Source organism: Bombus pyrosoma, linkage group LG3 (assembly GCF_014825855.1).
Source record: "Bombus pyrosoma isolate SC7728 linkage group LG3, ASM1482585v1, whole genome shotgun sequence".
Lineage (NCBI taxonomy): Eukaryota > Metazoa > Arthropoda > Insecta > Hymenoptera > Apidae > Bombus > Bombus pyrosoma.
In genome coordinates, this window is record NC_057772.1 from 8,106,833 (window position 1) to 8,124,647 (window position 17,815).

Below are 17,815 nucleotides of genomic sequence, written 5' to 3' on the forward strand. Positions count from 1 at the left end.
TGATATTCGCACACATGATTATATTTCTGATGTGTTCTTATGTATCAGCTGATTATCAGCTAAATCTATCATCACTTTGTGTGATCTACATTAAAGTTACAAACATATGATCTAAGAGAAAGTTATAATACTGGAAATTATATATCTGAATCCTATATTATAAAGGTATTTGATATAATTTATATATTTCATATAGAACTCTTTTAAAGTGTCAGTTGAGAAATATTTATAGAAATGCACATGTTTTTATAAATGAATCTTATTAATTTAATAATATATATATCATTAGTCAATAAAAAGTTATTAAATTTATTTATACTTCTCTTATAATTAATATTTCTATAAAATAGCATATATTTACATGTCTCAAATTTTATTATATAGAATGAAATTATGATAAAAAATACTATAATTCTATACATTCTATATAATTTTATTATATAGAATGAAATTTATGATAAAAAATACTTAAATTATTACATCATAATAGTATTAAGGGGTGTTTTACATGAAGGAGGTCGTGTAAATATCTGCTCCATTTTTAATGACATGAAAAATGTTTATGACATAATTCGAATGATTTCAAAAGAGGAATACCATGGAAGATAAATTATTTTGTCGAATTATTTCTTTTTTTATTTTCCTAAAATCACCAGTATTTTCTCTTATTACTTTTGATGGATGAAAAAAATTTGTTGAATTTGAATCTTTTAACTATAAAATTATAATCTTCACATAATGACTTTGTACCCTAGAAATGTAATGAAATTATAAGATAACTTGTCTCTCTTGATAAAGAGAACTTGTTTATATTATAAATGCTCGAAGTGATAGTTATATTCACCAATAGCAATATGTACTGAAAATATCAACAAAATGATGAATGTATTGAGTTATGTTTATTATAGTAGATACTGATACATACAAACAAGGTCCTTTAGCTGACTGCGATTAGTGCGAATAAATCATTAATAGATCATGAATGGATTGTTATTTGAAGCAAGAAAAGATTGAACAGACTTCTATTTATGGTGAAACTAATCAGTGTGTAAAAGAGGTTATACACTTGTACACAGAACAATTCCCATAAAAGATTCAAAGAAACCGGTAGTGTTTAGAATAAAAAACCATAAATGCACGAGACAAATGTGAAAGATATTATTGTTACAATTAACCAAAATCCGTATGTAAGTGTTAACTTCAACAGAGACTCCCTGTATTGAGTAATAATGTTGTTATTTTCTATGATTTTAGTCCATTTAATTATATGAATGTTTTAAAGTTAATTTTTAAAATATATTTTTAATTTTTATGCAATATATCTTATTGTTCGTGATTAAGTATATGTTAACAATTACAGATAAGAACCTGAAGGTTATTAAACTAAAGTTTGTTTCAAAATTAAAAAATTTCTATACGCCATGGCTTCAGCTTCAAGTACAAGTGCTCGAAGCTTATTTGTTGAGTCAAAAATGAGATTGGCTGATAGAGTACAAGTTAATGTAAACAATATTGCATCCCTTGCAAGACAAATACAAAGAGGTTCAAAAAGCAGTGAGGTAAAATTTCAAAATACATACATTTATCTAAACATTAAATTTATGAAAATTCATATATTTTACAAATATCGTTTTTTAAATTAAGATACGTTTATAGATATTAATGCACAGTGCAAAAAATTTTGCACAACAAGAGCATAGTTTAGAAACTGCAGAAGCTAATCTAAAGAAAATTGCTCTTCTAACCACTCATTTAGAATACCAAATAGAATCTATCAGTAGAAGTTTTATAACTTTGGAAGAAGTTACTGAACAAGTACGTTCTATGCAAAGATAAATTATAATAAATACTTACTTTATATCTTTATTTATAATATATAATTTTTCATATATTTTACACTTTTGTATCATATTATTACTAATTAGGTGTATAATTGTGTATTTTAGAACTATTTCTTTTTTCAATCATATAGATAATTTAAGGCTTCTATATAATAAAGTTTAATTTAATAAATATTTATTGTATTACTATAAAATGTTAATTAAGGTATTTAACTTTACAATGAATTTAAAACTACATTCTCTATTATATTCCTCGTATTGTTATTATGATATATAATTTATGCTTGAAATATGTCTTTCAAATGATTTACAATACATAATTATAATTAATGTTATAAAAATTATAATCAACATATCATTCTGATAACATGATCTGTTGTATGATTTTATTTAAAATTTATAATCTTAAAATTTTTTAAGAGAATAATTTGTATTAATAATGCATTAAAGAAATCATGTTAAATTTTTTGTTATATATTTAATAAATGATTAAAGGTTGTGAACAATTTAGTATGGTTATTAATAACAAAGACCCACCTTTTGTATTTTCTTAAAAAACACAGCTTTTTTTACATAAAATTTCATAATTTTATTGAATATTCTATAAGGCTTAAATTAATTACTTACAACTGTAATGTTACATCTAACCAAACAAGAATTTTATGAGTTTTGATTACGTACACAAGATATAATTTGCTAAATAATTAATCTTTGTTGTGAGATTTTTTAAAAAGTTATATGCCAGTTAAAGTGTGATTTATCAAGGATATAAAATATCATAATGACCAGGACGATATAACAAATGGACAGCTGGAGTTGCACCTTCAGGGAAATCATGTGCAGTTACTTCAGTTCCAGCGCCTCGATCCATATAACGAACACGTACACCAGTTCCTAAAGCAGTGCTCATAGCTATAATGTGAATGTGATCAGATTCTTTGTACATTGGTTCTACTTCCTATAAAAATAAACATTCTTTAGTAATTAATTTAATTAATATTGATTAAAAAATAAACTATATATATTAAAAATATATAAAAATTATAGTTAATATATGTATATATTGTATATTATATATAGAAAAATATAGTTTTTGTGTCACATAATGAATTCTCAAAATTTATAACACTGTTCTATTAAAATGGCAATATAATATTAATTGTAAATATTGGTATAAAATAGTATTCATAGTACTTACTTGACGGCAGAACTCTGAAACAGTACGTTCTCCTTCAATAAAATGTTGATAAAAATCAGCTTCAAGCCGTAATTGACCAGAGGTAATTAATCTAAGATATACAACAACATAATCAGAACACCCTTGTTCATTGAAAAGTTTATGTAATTCAATATAGCTTGACTCTGTATCTTCTCCTACTTTATCAATTACATCCATAAACTGTAATACAAAGAAACATTTTCTTTTTTGAACATTTAAAATAATAAAAAAAATAAAAATTTATCAGTATATGATTTATAACAAAATGTATTTACCGTATCATGAAAATCTTCAACTGTAAATTGGGGGAAACCTAATGCTACCAAACTTTCTTTACTTTTTAATGCAAGTTCTCGAAATTTTTCATATTCATCTTTGTTTCCAATTAACTTTTCAAGATATGCATAACTAAAGGCTCTAAAAAAGCAATTTCCATCTGGTCTAGTTCTCCTAATATATGAATATTTTTGACCTAATGCTTTAGCTTTCGAAAGGTATATTTCATCTTCAGAGTATTCACGTTCCAAACTTTTTATGGATTCTTTCTCTCCAACCAAAGCAATGGATTCAGAAATCTGGAAGATAACAACTTTATTTCATATTTTTATTTCCTTTTATAAATATAAAATAAAGAGATGAAGACAATAAATATTAAATTAGATTGTTTATATGTAACCTATTTATAATATGTAGACTTGATTTACAATTCATAATAAGATAGTTAGTAAACAAAATGTTTATTAAACTTCAAGATAAAAAATAAGAATGGACCTTAACGACAATTATTAAATATGATTAATGAGAATATGTAATTTTTTCATAAAAAATAAATAGTAACTATAAGAAAATTAAAAAAAAATCAATTTATAAAGAACGATAACGTATATTAACCTCCATTTCGATACGTCTTTGTTGTTGAAGAATCAACTCATCTTGGTTGATATCTGTAATAAAACGAATATGATAAGTTATATATTCATTCTTTCGAATCGTAATATATATTTAAGAACCTGTATTTTCTGTTAATTGCTCTTTGCAAGATTTCTCTTCCATATTTCAAGAAGTTTTCATAAATTTTGAAACGACTGTCAAATTATCAGTCGTAAATAAAAGCCCGATGTCCATGTGGAAATTGAAAAGGCATTTACCATTGTATTAAAACATTTTAGATTGGTAACTATATCTCTCGAAATAGAGTGGGACGAATATTTAACAGAGTGCATTTTTTATTATATTTGTGTATATTATACAATTAAATTTAGTAAAATGATATTACAGAAAAGGAATTATTGTTCTCTTCTCTTTAAAGTTAAGGAATAAAAATATTACGTTCCACCACTAGAAAATCATGTCTGTTATCACTAGACTAATGTAATCCGCCAAATGTTAAATAACGTATAATATGAAATTATATGAACATTTACATTTATTTATTTTTAATATAACTAAAAATAAAAGATTCTGATAATACACTACCTTATATATAATAATGTATCGAAAACATAAAGTTTATTTTGTGCACTATTATATTAGATATCCGTAATTTTTAAATATTATATTTAATACTATTTAATTTTAGTTAATTATATCGAACTTGTAAAAAAATATTCATACGAATCAATATAAAATAAAATTATGTCGTAAGTTACAAAAACTTAAAAATTGAATTTAAAGTACGAAGTATGAAAGTATTCGCTACTTTGAATTTTTTAATATTAAAATTTAAATATATAAATATAGTTAAGAAAATTTAATATTAACTATTGAAAAATGAACAAATATTTCTAATAAAATGAATTTTACTATACGTTATGAAATAATTGGATTGTATCGAAATTTTGTTCCTATAGCTTAACTTATTTTAGTGCACCTGAAATATTAGTTCAAATTAACATAAATATGGCAAATTTTGAAGAGGAAGGAAGTGATAAAGAATTAAACGAAAGTATTATTAGTACAGGAGGAGAAAATCTTCAGGATTTTCAAGAAGAAGCTGAAAATAATGCTCGTATCGACGAAGAGCAAAAGGAAAAATTAGTAAAATTACCATTAGGTAGAATAAAAACAATTATAAAGATGGATCCTGAAGTGAATATGGTTAACCAAGAAGCCGTTTTCTTAATTACAAAATCTACGGTAATTATAAAATGTATCTCATTTATTTATGAATTGTGAATAATATGAATCGCAATATTGCTACTATATTACAATAATTACAAAGATTTAAAAATTTGTAGTCAGTAAATTTGTAACAATTGCGTTATGCATGTTCTTGAGTTTATGTTTCACTTATATTCCTTATTTTTGTAAATAATTAAATGTCAGTTATTAAAGAAACATACTGTATGCAAATTATAATGTAATTTACATTAAAATCTATTATATAAATAATTTTATTTATCAAATTATTTACTTATATCAATTATTATTTTAATTTTACTAAATTAAAACATTTTAACATATACATATATAGAATGAAGTGGTTTTTGTAATAAATATAAATAATAAATGTTTTGTGTGTGTGTGTGTCTTAATTATTAAATTTTATGTCTTATTACAGGAACTTTTTATTGATTCTCTTACTAAAGAATCATACAAATATACAGCACGAATGAAAAAAAAAACTTTACAAAAAAGAGATGTAGAAAGTGCAATTGATAATGTCGATGCGCTTGTATTTTTAGAAGGAATGCTAAATTAAAATTTAATGGAAGAGGAAAATACGTAGTTTTTATTTTTTATGTAATATAGTAATAGCATTATTTTTGTACGTTATCAATAAAATTGCATTATTTTATTGAACAGAATTATGTATATAGGTTCTAATTTTCATACTTAATGCAAATACTTATAAAACATAAGTGAAGAATAAATTTATAATGATACATTTTTTATAACTTATGACAATTCAATGTGTAATTCTATAATATAAATATAAAAGTAATATAAAAGTAACAATATTTTTTAAATATTTGAATTAAAATAAACCCTACAATTTTATTACAGCCAGTACATAATCAAAGAAAACCTGTCTTTAAGAAGAAGATACAAAATTGAATGTACAATATATTCTTTGTATGAGGAAGATAGTGGTTAAATGCATTTTGTTATATTTATATTAAAATTTATTTATTTCATATTTAACATGTATTTTTATTGTAAAACTCATTTAATATAGTTATATAATTTCATCTGCATGTACAAAGAACTGCATAATTTTTTTATTATACAAATAAAATATATAAATAAAATTTTTATTAACATACACATTTATATATTTTTAAAAGTATTTTAACATTATTTTTTTAAATATTCTTAAGTTATTTGTAATACATCTTGTATAATGCAGAATGAAATATGTACATCATAATTACTTATAATTTTCAATTTAACAGTGTAGTATTTGTGTACAATGAATAAACTTTCTAACTTTCTTTATTTGAAATGTCAAAGAATATTATTCATTTGGAAAGGAGCATTTAAAAAATTTAAATCTAATAACTTATGAATAATATAAAGACAAAAAATCAGTCTTATTTTACACATGCCAATTATTTAGTTTTTATTGTATCAATTGCAAATATGTAGAGATCATACTTAAAATAAATAATGGTATATATAACAATATATAGTGTCAGAACAGAGATAAGGACCTATGAATATACAAAATAGAACTATTAAATGAAAATATTTAAACTTATTCATTTTTATTGAAAATGGGAATAAAAATATATCTAATAAAATAAAGGGAATAAATGTGGTTAAAAAATATCTTTTTCAGAACTGTTTTTTTAATTATTTGACATTACTTTTTAATTGAAATTGCACTTCTTTACATATATTTTAGAATATAAGAAAAGTTCAATGATATTTTAGAATGTCCATTCTGATTTCTTTAAAATATTTTAATTGATGCGACTAAATTTTGCATGTAATTAAAGCCATTGGGTTTCCAATTAATTAAAGAAGGATGATATTAATAATAAAATATTATATGTATTCTTTACAAAAATATTTACTTATATCATTAAAGCTTGTAATAGAAATTATATAAGTTTGCTTCTTATAAATGAATATTTCTATTTTGTTCCATAAGTCTTTTTGTTTAAAAAACAGGATCACAAAAATTTTTAAAATATAAATTATTGATTTATTGAAAATAATTATTGAAATATTTTAAAGGAAAACAATATAACATAAAATATTTCACCAACTATTCGCTGATACGTATATGGCTCCAATAAAAAATTTAATTAACATTAAGTGACATTAAGAAAAAGATATTTGGTGGTATTCTCCATTCTCAAAATATTTTCAACTGAATATTTTATCAGCTAAAAACATTTATCGTGGAATTAACACATCATTTATGGAGCCCTTTCTATAAGTTTACTAATTTATACCAACATTCATATTGAATATATATACTACTAACGAAATACGCAACTGTATTTTATTATTATACTCAATAATATATATATAACATAAGCATGTCACATTCAATTTATGAATTGAACCATTTCTAGTTAACTCATCACATTATTTAAAATATTTTGGAATCAAGCGATCAGAATGGTACATTAATTTGTAAATTTTTTCTTGAACTATTTTTTATTATAACTTTAAAAACGACAAAAACATTTGTTTTTTAGTTTCAGGGTATTTCATGATAGTTATAAAAAAAATATACTAATGCAAAAGATAATTCTGAATATAAAATGTCAAATTCGCAAAACTTAATTGTTATGGAAGTATTCTCAATGGAAACTTCTAACTTTTTCCAATATTAGTATAACTCAGTCACTGAACTTTTTTATATTATCCAGATTTTAGCTTTCCGAATATTTGTTTTGCTAATATAGAAAATTATGAAAAAATTATGAACAGCCTTTTCAATTGTTTACATAGAATCTTATTTCAAAAAATTTTAAATAAAACTTTGAAACTTTCATTAGAAATATTTTCTTAATTATATAATTTCGAAAGTATGTTGAAAGTATGAATTTAGAAAATATCAGAATTGTTGTGTAAGTTTATAATAAAAAATTGTTTAATATTACATGGTTATTACATTTTATAGATATTAGATTGCAGACACATTATTTGAAACAATTTAAGATAAAAAGATCCTGAATTCCTTTCATTGCTTTCAGTTTTCTTAAATACAGGAAAAATTATTGAAACAATTTCCTGTATAACTATATTTTGCACACTATATTAAGATGCCATGTAATATTATAATATTTGAGTATTATATTTGGATTAAATTGAAAGATCATTTATATTTTGATAAGTATTGAAACTATTATTTTTTATATATTCTTGTTTTTCATTTGTATTAATAAATTCTATATTTATAAATATAATGTGAAAATGTGTGTATACGGGGTTCTCATTTTATATGGATTAAAAATTAATCCATATTTTTGAAATTTTAATTCATGGTGCATTATGAATTTTAGTATGATTGCAATCTTCTGTATTTTGAAATACATTAGAATTGATTTTTTTTTAAATCTAAAGTAATAAAAATTAATTTTACACATAAATCAATAATTTAAATTTCTTACCTAATTTTTCTACTATTGTTAAACAAATGTTAGTCACCAAGTTATCAAATAAATTATACTTTGCAATATTTTTGCATAAGTAGATACGTTTTTAAAAAATAAATTTTCATTACAATAAAAATAAAAAAATATTTTTATGACAAAAATTACATAAGTATACTTTCTAAAATTCATCATCAATATGATTCCAATATTGTGCTAAAATTCATGAATATTATTTATATTTGTATGAAGGAAAGAATATATAAGAATTCATTTGGGAGTACTATGTATATTATTGTATAATTATACATGATGGATGCTAAGAGATTAGAAAGTAACTTGCCATACTTTTTACTTCTTACGTTTAGTTTTACGACGCTTACAGTCCCCTCCAAAAGAACTTTGATTTGGTGGACTTGAATTTCCGCTCTTGGTGTGATTGTATAACTTTTTTAAGAAGTTCTCAAAATCTGCCTCACTATTCAATGTATACAATCATTTACAGAGTTATATAATATCGGAAACCACAAGATATTTGTGAATTTAACAAAAATTCAATACCTGGTATTTGGATCTATTTGTTGGCGTCTTTTACCATTATTAGCCGTTCGTGATGGCGGTCGTTGACCTAAGACAATTCTATACTGAACACTATGTGTATTTGCTCTTAGGTGTTTTAAATTACCAGCTTGACAAGCTGCCCAATCTGTGACATCATATACTGCTCCTTCCATACAGGCATAATAATGCCAAAGAAAGCCCATTAAACGAGACTCTGCCCAAATGTCTCCCTAATTAATTTGAAAAATGTAAATTTAAGAACACAGTACAACCCATTTACTTTCATATAACATTTTGATAATTACTTCTTTTGCACCATGACGTATTTTACATTGAGCACAATATCTTGCTGCATAACAAGGACGTTGTGTTGGAATTCTTTTGTGCCTTAAACCACAATTTGTACATCTTATTGTATTTGCTGCCTGTTCCATCTTTCTGTGAAGTTGAGAGAGTAAATCACTTAATACACCCCAAGCTGCTTCAACTTGTCTAGTTTGATCAAATGCTTGTCTACGTTCCTAAAATATTGAGAGTGTAGTATAAAGATAATATGAACATGAAATACGTATGAAAAATATAATATTTCTTTGGGACAAATTTTTTATTATATAGTAAATACAAAAATATGTAGTACCGGTTCACCAATTATATCAAATGCATGTACAAGTATTTTGAATGCTTCTTCCGCACCAGGCTGATTATTTTTATCTGGATGAACCAAGAAGGCCTGTCTCTTATAATACTTTTTAATATCATCATCTGAACATGTTGGCGTAACACCAAGTATACTGTAGGGATCCTTTCCTTTACAAGCTAATAATCTTTTCATAGCCTCTTCACCAGTGCTGGGTAATGCAATATTGGTTTCAAGACCACCATGTATCCAATTACTATTTTCTTCTTTTTCTTCATTTTTAGTTTTTATTTTACGCCAAAACGCAAATTTACTATTACCGAACCAATTATCCAATTGCTTGCCAATAGCATTCAAAATACGAATTTTTGAAAATGTCATAGCCATATAAACCCATAAATATTTTAAATATAGTATAGCATGATACCATCCACATTTTCCACTAAAATATAAATACAGGAGTCTGATTACTGGTATCATACAAACCGTATTAAAAAATAGTACACTATAAAATTCAGTTAGAATACTTCTTATATTAAGCATTACTTACAGAAGAATCATAAGATTAGCACTCATGCTAACTACATCAGATACTAGATGTAGTAACCAATGAAATATTTTTAATCCAATTTTAATCCAATGGTTAGCATATTTATTTAAGTTTTTATATAAATCTTTAACTGGTGATTCCCTATTTTCTCTTCTTCGATTTCTTTGAGCCTTTTTAATTTGTGTTTTTTCAACCTGAAAACGTTTAGAATTCTTTTCCTTGGTTACCTTTTTTTCTTCTTTATTTACTTTATTCACAACCTGTTGATTTTTCTCTATTTTTTCAGAATAAATAGTTTCACTGGAAGTGTTTATTATATTTAAATTATTATTTATTTGTATGGGACGTTTAGGAATATTTCCAGTAGATTTAGGATTATTATTTTGAACTTTTGAATTATTGAGTGTCTCTCCCTTTTCTGCCTTCTTAGATATTTTAGAAACTTTTTTCTTTTCAAATTGGTTTGATCTATCAAAACTATTTATTTCATTAACTTCAGTTGGTGAACCAAGATTATCTAATGATACCCAGCGTCTTGGGAGGTTCGAATTATTTTTTTCTAATACTTTTCGTGGTATTTGTATTTTTGGGGAATTGTGATCATCACTACCAGATGAATTTTGTCTCTTTAATGTTGTAGATTTAGATTTATTCTTTGAATTTTTATTAGAAACCTTCTTACTTACAGATTCTGTTTTGGGTTTTATAGATTGAACTGTTAGAGGAGATGGAGGTGTTGGAGCAGATTTTGTTAGAACATCAGAATAAGAGGGTCGCATAGGTTTAACTTCTGCTACCATACGAGGTTTCTTATGTTGAAAGTCAGTTGAATTTCTAGGCAATTCTTCAGGATCTCTAATATCTATGTTTGGTTGCAGTACTGGGGTTACATTTGGAGATCCACCAAAGGGACTATATGTACCAGACTGATTTGGCACCCAATTACCAACCAAATTCTCAATTAATTGTTTTCCATTAAAATTTTGAGTTGGCAATTCAGATGGCACATTCATGTGTCGATCATTAAAAAGACCATATTCTCGATCAATTATGTTTTGATTTCTGTAAGATGTCATATTTGAAAGCTGACATTGTTCTGCCATAATTTGCGAAGCATTTCCATAAATTACATTAATATAATTGCCTCTTCCAACATCTATAGTGCCAATTAAATCATTATTTTCATTTATACCTAAGTGATTTACTGCTTGAGATGGAAAGTAGATTGAATCTGTTGCAGAATCATAATTCGACATATCTTGCATATAAAGAGGAGCACCCATTGGAGGCATGGATTGCATTGTGGTTGGATTAGAATGACAAGATTGACCAGCAATATAATGTCTTGTTTGATTTGAAGAATAATTTCCCCAATTATGAGACGTAGTTTGTTGTGGATTTACACCAAATTGAACATAATGACCATTAGAACTTTCTAAATCTGAAGTCATAGCTTCAATAATTTTATCTAAAGACATACGTTTAAAGCCAGAAGGTGATTGTTGTTGCTCTGCCATATTGTGATATTTTCTTAAAAAAAAAAAACATTATCAAAATTGCATGCATGAGTAACAAAATATTTTTATTGAATTATATAATAAAAAATAAAATTGTGTAGCAAACATTCTATTAAACGTAGGTTTTCTTTATACTATCAGAAACAAGTTATTCTGTGATAAATATTGTATTTTCCTTCTTTGAAAAAAAAGAAAAATGGATAATTTGAGACTGTTTGCGGGTTGTATACAAAAGAAATGTAAAAAATCTATACAGTAGAACAAAAACATTGACGTAAACAACTTTATTTAAATTACTTGTGACATAGAAAATAATCTTAAATATAATTTGGTAACCTAAAACAAATGTTTCTTTGTAAAATCATATCAAGTATAACGATATAATGCTTACATTTATCGGCAAGTATATCACTCTTGAATATCCGTTTACATTATACTTAAAATAAACGGCTTCTTAACATATTGCAAAGGAAATATTATATTTAAGTGATATATACAATTTTAAAGCATATACCATGCGGTTAATACAAAATCAGTCACTATATTTGTTCGTGATCCGCACTACCAGCAGATTCATAAACGGATCATATAAATAGTTTTCTGTCTGTATACATACAACCACGTATATAATATTGTTGCGAAAAGTTCCTAGATAAACGGATATGTCCAATTACAGACCCGTTATGGTTTCGATATATAAAATCTCAAAATAATTTTCGGTAAGAGATTCTTATTTATTTATATTACATATTTCTTTATAAACTTCGTTAAAAAATTTAAATAGGAATATTTGTATTCTCTTAAATTTAACAATGTGTTGCGCCTTTTTACTAGAAAAGCATTCCTACTATTTCTATACAGGGTGAGCCTGATAATTGGGCCGAACTAGAACTTTGTTGCTATTACAGGTAAAAAAATTTGTAGAGGAAAATTTTACGTTCTTTATTAAGATTCATTACAATCTATCATTGCACAGGTCGCAACATATAATTGCGAAATAAAATTGCACCTTTTTAAAAATGGAGTTCTATGATTCTTTTTACATTAATTGATTTCTTATGCTATTCTAAATAAAGAGTATTAGGATACAACGTTATGAAAATTAATATTTCGTGAAATATTTCAAATTTTATGCAATATGCTCTGACGTTGAGGTGTAGCGTTACTGTTATGTTTACTAAAGTCTAGTCCATAGTCTATATTACGATTATATAAATACGTGTCGACGTTCGCTAGGGAAAACTATCTAAAAATTGAGTTGTGAAAAGTTAACATGGGAGACAACAAAGTTCTCGTTCTTGCAAGATAAATATACATGAATAGTGTGTCTTTATCCTTGTCTGAAACATTCGTGTCAGCATATCACGCATGTAGAGAATGAGAACTTTCTTGTTTTCCATGTTGATTTTTCACGATTCAATTTTCGGACAGTTTTCCTTATGCTTTGATATATGAGTGCCGAAACTATTCAAAATTCAAGACCTGTTTATATGAAAACGGTTCATACTACTACTACGGAAAGGACTTTTCTGATACTGCTAATTATGCACCGTGCTACTGACAGTATTGACAAAGTGGTTATGATACTGACAGACAAGTATTGTTTATGTTGCTTGATATTCATACTTCCGTACATTTCGTTGAATCACTAACCATTACAGTATTTAGAATTATATCAAATCACGTCAACGTACAATTGCGTCGCAATAAGTTTTACAAGTAACGAGAAAGTGGATATGTTTATCGTTTTCATCAAGTGCGATTATAATTTAAATGTTGTAACAGAAATGTATCACTGTGAATATACTCTAGAAAAATACAGAACAATTTAATAAAGGTTCATTCGAGTAAAGAAAGAAAAGTTATACAAAGCCAGTTGTACAAAATGAAGATACCCGCTTATAAGTATTGTCATATAGGAAGCTCAATTCAACGGCTTCAACATGAAAATTAGCAGCAGAATTGCATATCAGTCAAAGTTCGGAAAACCGAATTTTATAGTTGCAATAAATTTCTTCACTATCATTAGTCTATACAGAATACTTTACATGCTGGAGATAAGTTTTGTAGAATACAGTTCTGTTGATTCTTTTTTAGCAAAGTTATTTCTACAAAAAGATTTATACATTTGTCGATAAATTAAAAATTGTATATTTTATTCATATCTTTGGTTTGCTACTTATAAATATCTAAATCACAATATATTAAAAACAATATAGTAATATGAACATTATAATACTACGTAATATATTACTACATTATGTACAGTAAATGTAGATGATATATATATGTAAATTATAACAATAACAATAACAATGATATATCACATACACATAACAAATATACATTATGTATAATGTAAAATATATATTAATAACAAATATATGAAATCCAAAATGTAAACGATAATACTGTAATCATAAAAATAACAGCATAGTTCACGTTCACCGATGAATTACAAGGTATGTTCCCCCTTCTAGATTGGCAAGCACATATTTCTAATACGTAACCTTCAATCTACAAAAATATTAACAATATAGATTTACAAGAATGCATTTTTAAAAACAGAAATTAGTAATATATAAAATCAAGCAATGAATATAAAAATTGAAAGAGATGTTGTAATAAGGAAGCAACTCTACTTTTCAGTAACCAACAGTCAATTAAAATTCAAGTAGTTTCTTAAACATGTTACAAATTTATTACAACTTCTATATCAATTAATATTTAAAATAATAATATTTTGTACTTCTGAATTGCCCTTCTATTGTTACAAACCTCTCTATTCATAAGGTTTTTCAAAATATTAAATAATTCTTGAGGAATACCTTTTTATGTAAACAACATATAAATAAGTTAAATAAAGATTATTACATATTGTATTATTTCTAAAATATAAAATAATGAACTTAAAATTACACTTACACTTTCTTTATAACATCCTGATGTAATAGGTATTACGTCATCTTCTATTACTTTTCCACAAAACGATGATGTATTAACAACTGCAATCATTTTTAATTTTATGGTATCCATTTTATATTTTTTAATATGAGATGTTATAATGTAATATACTTACTCTCATTATTATAAGTAAAAGTATATTTTATACAAACATTGCCAGATGCAACAGAACATACATGATCCATTGATGTCCAAAATTCTTCATATTCAGATGTATTTGGTGCTTTTTCTAAAATATAAGCAGCAATTATGACTTTGTAATTACTGATTAAAAATAATATATTATAAATAAAAATATAATAATTAAAATAAATATTACTACAATTCTTTTGCATAAATATAATTAAAAATATACAAATAGTACCATTATTGTGGAGAAATAATTTGAAACAAGACATTGTTTACCTGAGTAAAGTATAGGATCAATACAGGGAGCATCTTTGATTTTAGAACAATTAGTGCTTCTTAATGCAGGTTCTACCCAAGTGAGATTAAAACAATATGATTTATCATCTGCTTTAACTAGAAAGTAAATGGTAAATGTAATCTTATTACTTGTTTTTAAATTTTAACGTATCAAATATAATTACCTGATAATAAAAATCCTCCACAGACAATTAAAAATACATATAACTTAATTTTCATCATTTTGATCTATTCACTGATTTACTCTGAACATTTTATTCTACTGACCACCTTCATAAAGCTTATCTGATAAAAATAGTTGTTATCATAGTGACTAATCACATATCAGATATTCCACCCATTGTAGAGTCTTATATTAAATTTGATGTAAAAATCACAAGTGTATTTATTTACATATAAAGAATAAAGAGATAACTACAACGGCCATTAGATATATACAATGTACAAAGTATACTTTATTAAGTAAATACTTGTAATTTATTACAATGATTAATACATATTTACATTTTTGAAGGATCTAATGATTTTTAGTTAACAATGTTATGAGAGTAAGTAAAAATCAGCCATTATAGAAAAATTCTTAGCCTACTAATAAAGGTAAAGTATCTTTAGTAAATGTTTCATACAGTTTGTTCTTGATGTTTCACACAATTATGCTTTTTGTTCGTTTATAAAGGTATAATTATTTAAAAATGGCATACGAAATTTTATTAAAATTCGTCATGTCTGGCCAATGCCTCACCAAAATCAGTTGCTTGAGAACCAACAAAAATATCATATTTTTCCAATATTTCATCTTTAGTAAGTTTTTGGTCTGCATCCATATCTGCCTCAAATATGAGATGCCGAGATTCTGCTTCTGCATGATCAAAGTCAGCTGGGATAATCCATGTTTTGACCTAAATTGAAATATTTGTTTAGTTGAAATTTATTATTTTGATATAGTCATATATTTTATATAAAGGTATGTGTCAATGTGTCACCTCTTCAAAGTTTAGGAAACCATCGCCATCTTTATCCCGATACATAGAAAATTGTTCTTTTTCATTTTTTACCCATTCTGGTTCTTCTTCACCTTCTGCACCATCATACATATCACCTACAGGAAAAGGTATACTTTACTGTTTCGTAAAAAATATGGTAACAAAATATTTTTTTTTATAAGAAACATTGATTTTAAACAATTTTCATCAAATATTTACACATAAATATTTTCACACAAATTAAATGCAGAAGGAAGTGAAATATATACCAATATATTCTGAAAGAGATACTTTCCCATCTCCATCTTTGTCAACATCTTCCATAGTTTCTATCACTACAATATCTTTCATATGATCTGCCTCTTCTGCATGAAGGAAAGCAAGAAATTCTTCTTTCGTAAGAGCATCATCACCATCTAGGTCTGCAGCTGCCCAACGTCTACGATCTTTCTTAAGCAAAGCAACATATGAAAAAGTATTATCTTTAGATTTTTCATGATTTTCTACTTCATGTTCATCCATATCTCCATAAACCATTGCTAAATATTCTGTCCATGGAAGTTTCTCTTTTTGTTCGGGGTTATGAGATTTCCATTGATGTTCAACATCATCTCGTATGTAGCGTTGTTGAGTATATAATATCCAGTCTTTAAGTTCTTCTCCAGTAACATAACCATCTTTATCTTTATCTATTTTATCAACTATTATTCCTAATCTTCTTGTACTTTCTTCAGGAGTAAGCTGATCAAAAGTTTTTGCTTCTTCTCCTAGGAAAGCCTCGTGATCATAGGCAGGATTATGTTGAGAATTGACATAGTGTTCTTCATTACTTGGTTCCTGAAATAGATCTTATTAGAGAAACGTGAATAATATATAAATAAATTCATATTATTTACAGTGAAAATTCATTAAAAATATGCATATACATTATTTATTTAAAAAAATTTTATCTCAAAGAAAGGAGAACAGTGTGAAAAGGATATTTAAATGTATTCTACGAGGTTATGCGTTGAAGATTTGTTTATTTGTTTATGTAAGAAATTATTTTTATTATAAAGCAACTGAAAATGAAAGATTTTTATTGCATACATATCTAAATAGTTTGATTTATGTATATATTTGCAAATGACAAACAAACCTTATTGATAACTCGCGATTTATGTTCATCTTCCGGCTTCGGAATTGCCGTCGCCAAAACAGAAAAACCAATCAAAATTTGAAGAAGCATGAATTCTTGCATAGCTCACAAACACGAGAAAAAGAAAAAATTATCCGAAGTTCGTAAATGAACAAAATTATTAGGACCTTAAACGTTAAAATTAAAAGTAATGATAGGCTTCTATTTTAGTTTTAGTTCAGTTCAGCTTACTGAAACTTCCACATCAGCAAAGCTTAATGTCTTGCTTGATGTTATATCCCCACTTCCCAGCTATATATTCGTTTTACAAACCATTTCTGATGCTGATGCTGCAATGCCTCTGCTCTATATCGCAAAGTATCATAATCATGCGAGTTATTGTGTATACTAGTAGGGTGTTTATTAGCTAAATCGCTATCGTATTAAC

At 25.6% G+C, this 17,815-nt stretch overlaps 6 protein-coding genes across 8 annotated transcripts; 2 read left to right on the forward strand and 4 right to left on the reverse strand.

Moving 5' to 3' along the window:
* Positions 1–29: 29 nt before the first annotated feature.
* LOC122566282 (BLOC-1-related complex subunit 7) lies at positions 30–1,866 on the forward strand. Of its 2 annotated transcripts, none has more exons than XM_043723340.1 (4): positions 30–165; positions 909–1,187; positions 1,361–1,559; positions 1,657–1,866. In XM_043723340.1, the coding sequence occupies exons 3-4, from the start codon at positions 1,422–1,424 to the stop codon at positions 1,834–1,836; spliced, it is 318 nt and encodes a 105-aa protein (XP_043579275.1). In that variant the 5' UTR covers positions 30–165; positions 909–1,187; positions 1,361–1,421; the 3' UTR covers positions 1,837–1,866. The 2 variants fall into 2 exon arrangements, with proteins under 2 accessions (XP_043579275.1, XP_043579276.1); XM_043723341.1 differs by having other exon boundaries at positions 33–165; positions 912–1,187.
* Positions 1,867–2,405: 539 nt separating this feature from the next.
* Positions 2,406–4,220, reverse strand: LOC122566317 (ubiquitin thioesterase otubain-like). The gene is made up of 5 exons (XM_043723420.1): positions 4,071–4,220; positions 3,952–4,004; positions 3,336–3,635; positions 3,040–3,240; positions 2,406–2,799 (listed from the first exon to the last, which is right to left on the reverse strand). Exons 1-5 carry the CDS (start codon positions 4,111–4,113, stop codon positions 2,602–2,604), a joined length of 795 nt encoding a protein of 264 aa, XP_043579355.1. The 5' UTR covers positions 4,114–4,220; the 3' UTR covers positions 2,406–2,601.
* A 452-nt stretch (positions 4,221–4,672) lies between these two features.
* LOC122566318 (DNA polymerase epsilon subunit 4) lies at positions 4,673–6,015 on the forward strand. Of its 2 annotated transcripts, none has more exons than XM_043723423.1 (3): positions 4,673–4,700; positions 4,926–5,196; positions 5,621–6,015. In XM_043723423.1, the coding sequence occupies exons 1-3, from the start codon at positions 4,696–4,698 to the stop codon at positions 5,759–5,761; spliced, it is 417 nt and encodes a 138-aa protein (XP_043579358.1). In that variant the 5' UTR covers positions 4,673–4,695; the 3' UTR covers positions 5,762–6,015. The 2 variants fall into 2 exon arrangements, with proteins under 2 accessions (XP_043579358.1, XP_043579357.1); XM_043723422.1 differs by having other exon boundaries at positions 4,681–4,700; positions 4,911–5,196.
* Positions 6,016–8,881: 2,866 nt separating this feature from the next.
* Positions 8,882–12,410, reverse strand: LOC122565665 (dnaJ homolog dnj-5). Its single transcript, XM_043721865.1, has 6 exons — positions 12,269–12,410; positions 10,361–11,890; positions 9,811–10,252; positions 9,479–9,694; positions 9,174–9,403; positions 8,882–9,090 (listed from the first exon to the last, which is right to left on the reverse strand). Exons 2-6 carry the CDS (start codon positions 11,875–11,877, stop codon positions 8,964–8,966), a joined length of 2,532 nt encoding a protein of 843 aa, XP_043577800.1. The 5' UTR covers positions 11,878–11,890; positions 12,269–12,410; the 3' UTR covers positions 8,882–8,963.
* Positions 12,269–15,617, reverse strand: LOC122565667. Its single transcript, XM_043721867.1, has 5 exons — positions 15,432–15,617; positions 15,247–15,363; positions 14,957–15,070; positions 14,803–14,882; positions 12,269–14,394 (listed from the first exon to the last, which is right to left on the reverse strand). Exons 1-5 carry the CDS (start codon positions 15,487–15,489, stop codon positions 14,248–14,250), a joined length of 516 nt encoding a protein of 171 aa, XP_043577802.1. The 5' UTR covers positions 15,490–15,617; the 3' UTR covers positions 12,269–14,247.
* Positions 15,618–15,693: 76 nt separating this feature from the next.
* On the reverse strand, positions 15,694–17,696 carry LOC122565666 (calumenin-like). Its single transcript, XM_043721866.1, has 4 exons — positions 17,389–17,696; positions 16,520–17,087; positions 16,251–16,366; positions 15,694–16,166 (listed from the first exon to the last, which is right to left on the reverse strand). The coding sequence occupies exons 1-4, from the start codon at positions 17,488–17,490 to the stop codon at positions 15,978–15,980; spliced, it is 975 nt and encodes a 324-aa protein (XP_043577801.1). The 5' UTR covers positions 17,491–17,696; the 3' UTR covers positions 15,694–15,977.
* Positions 17,697–17,815: the final 119 nt, after the last annotated feature.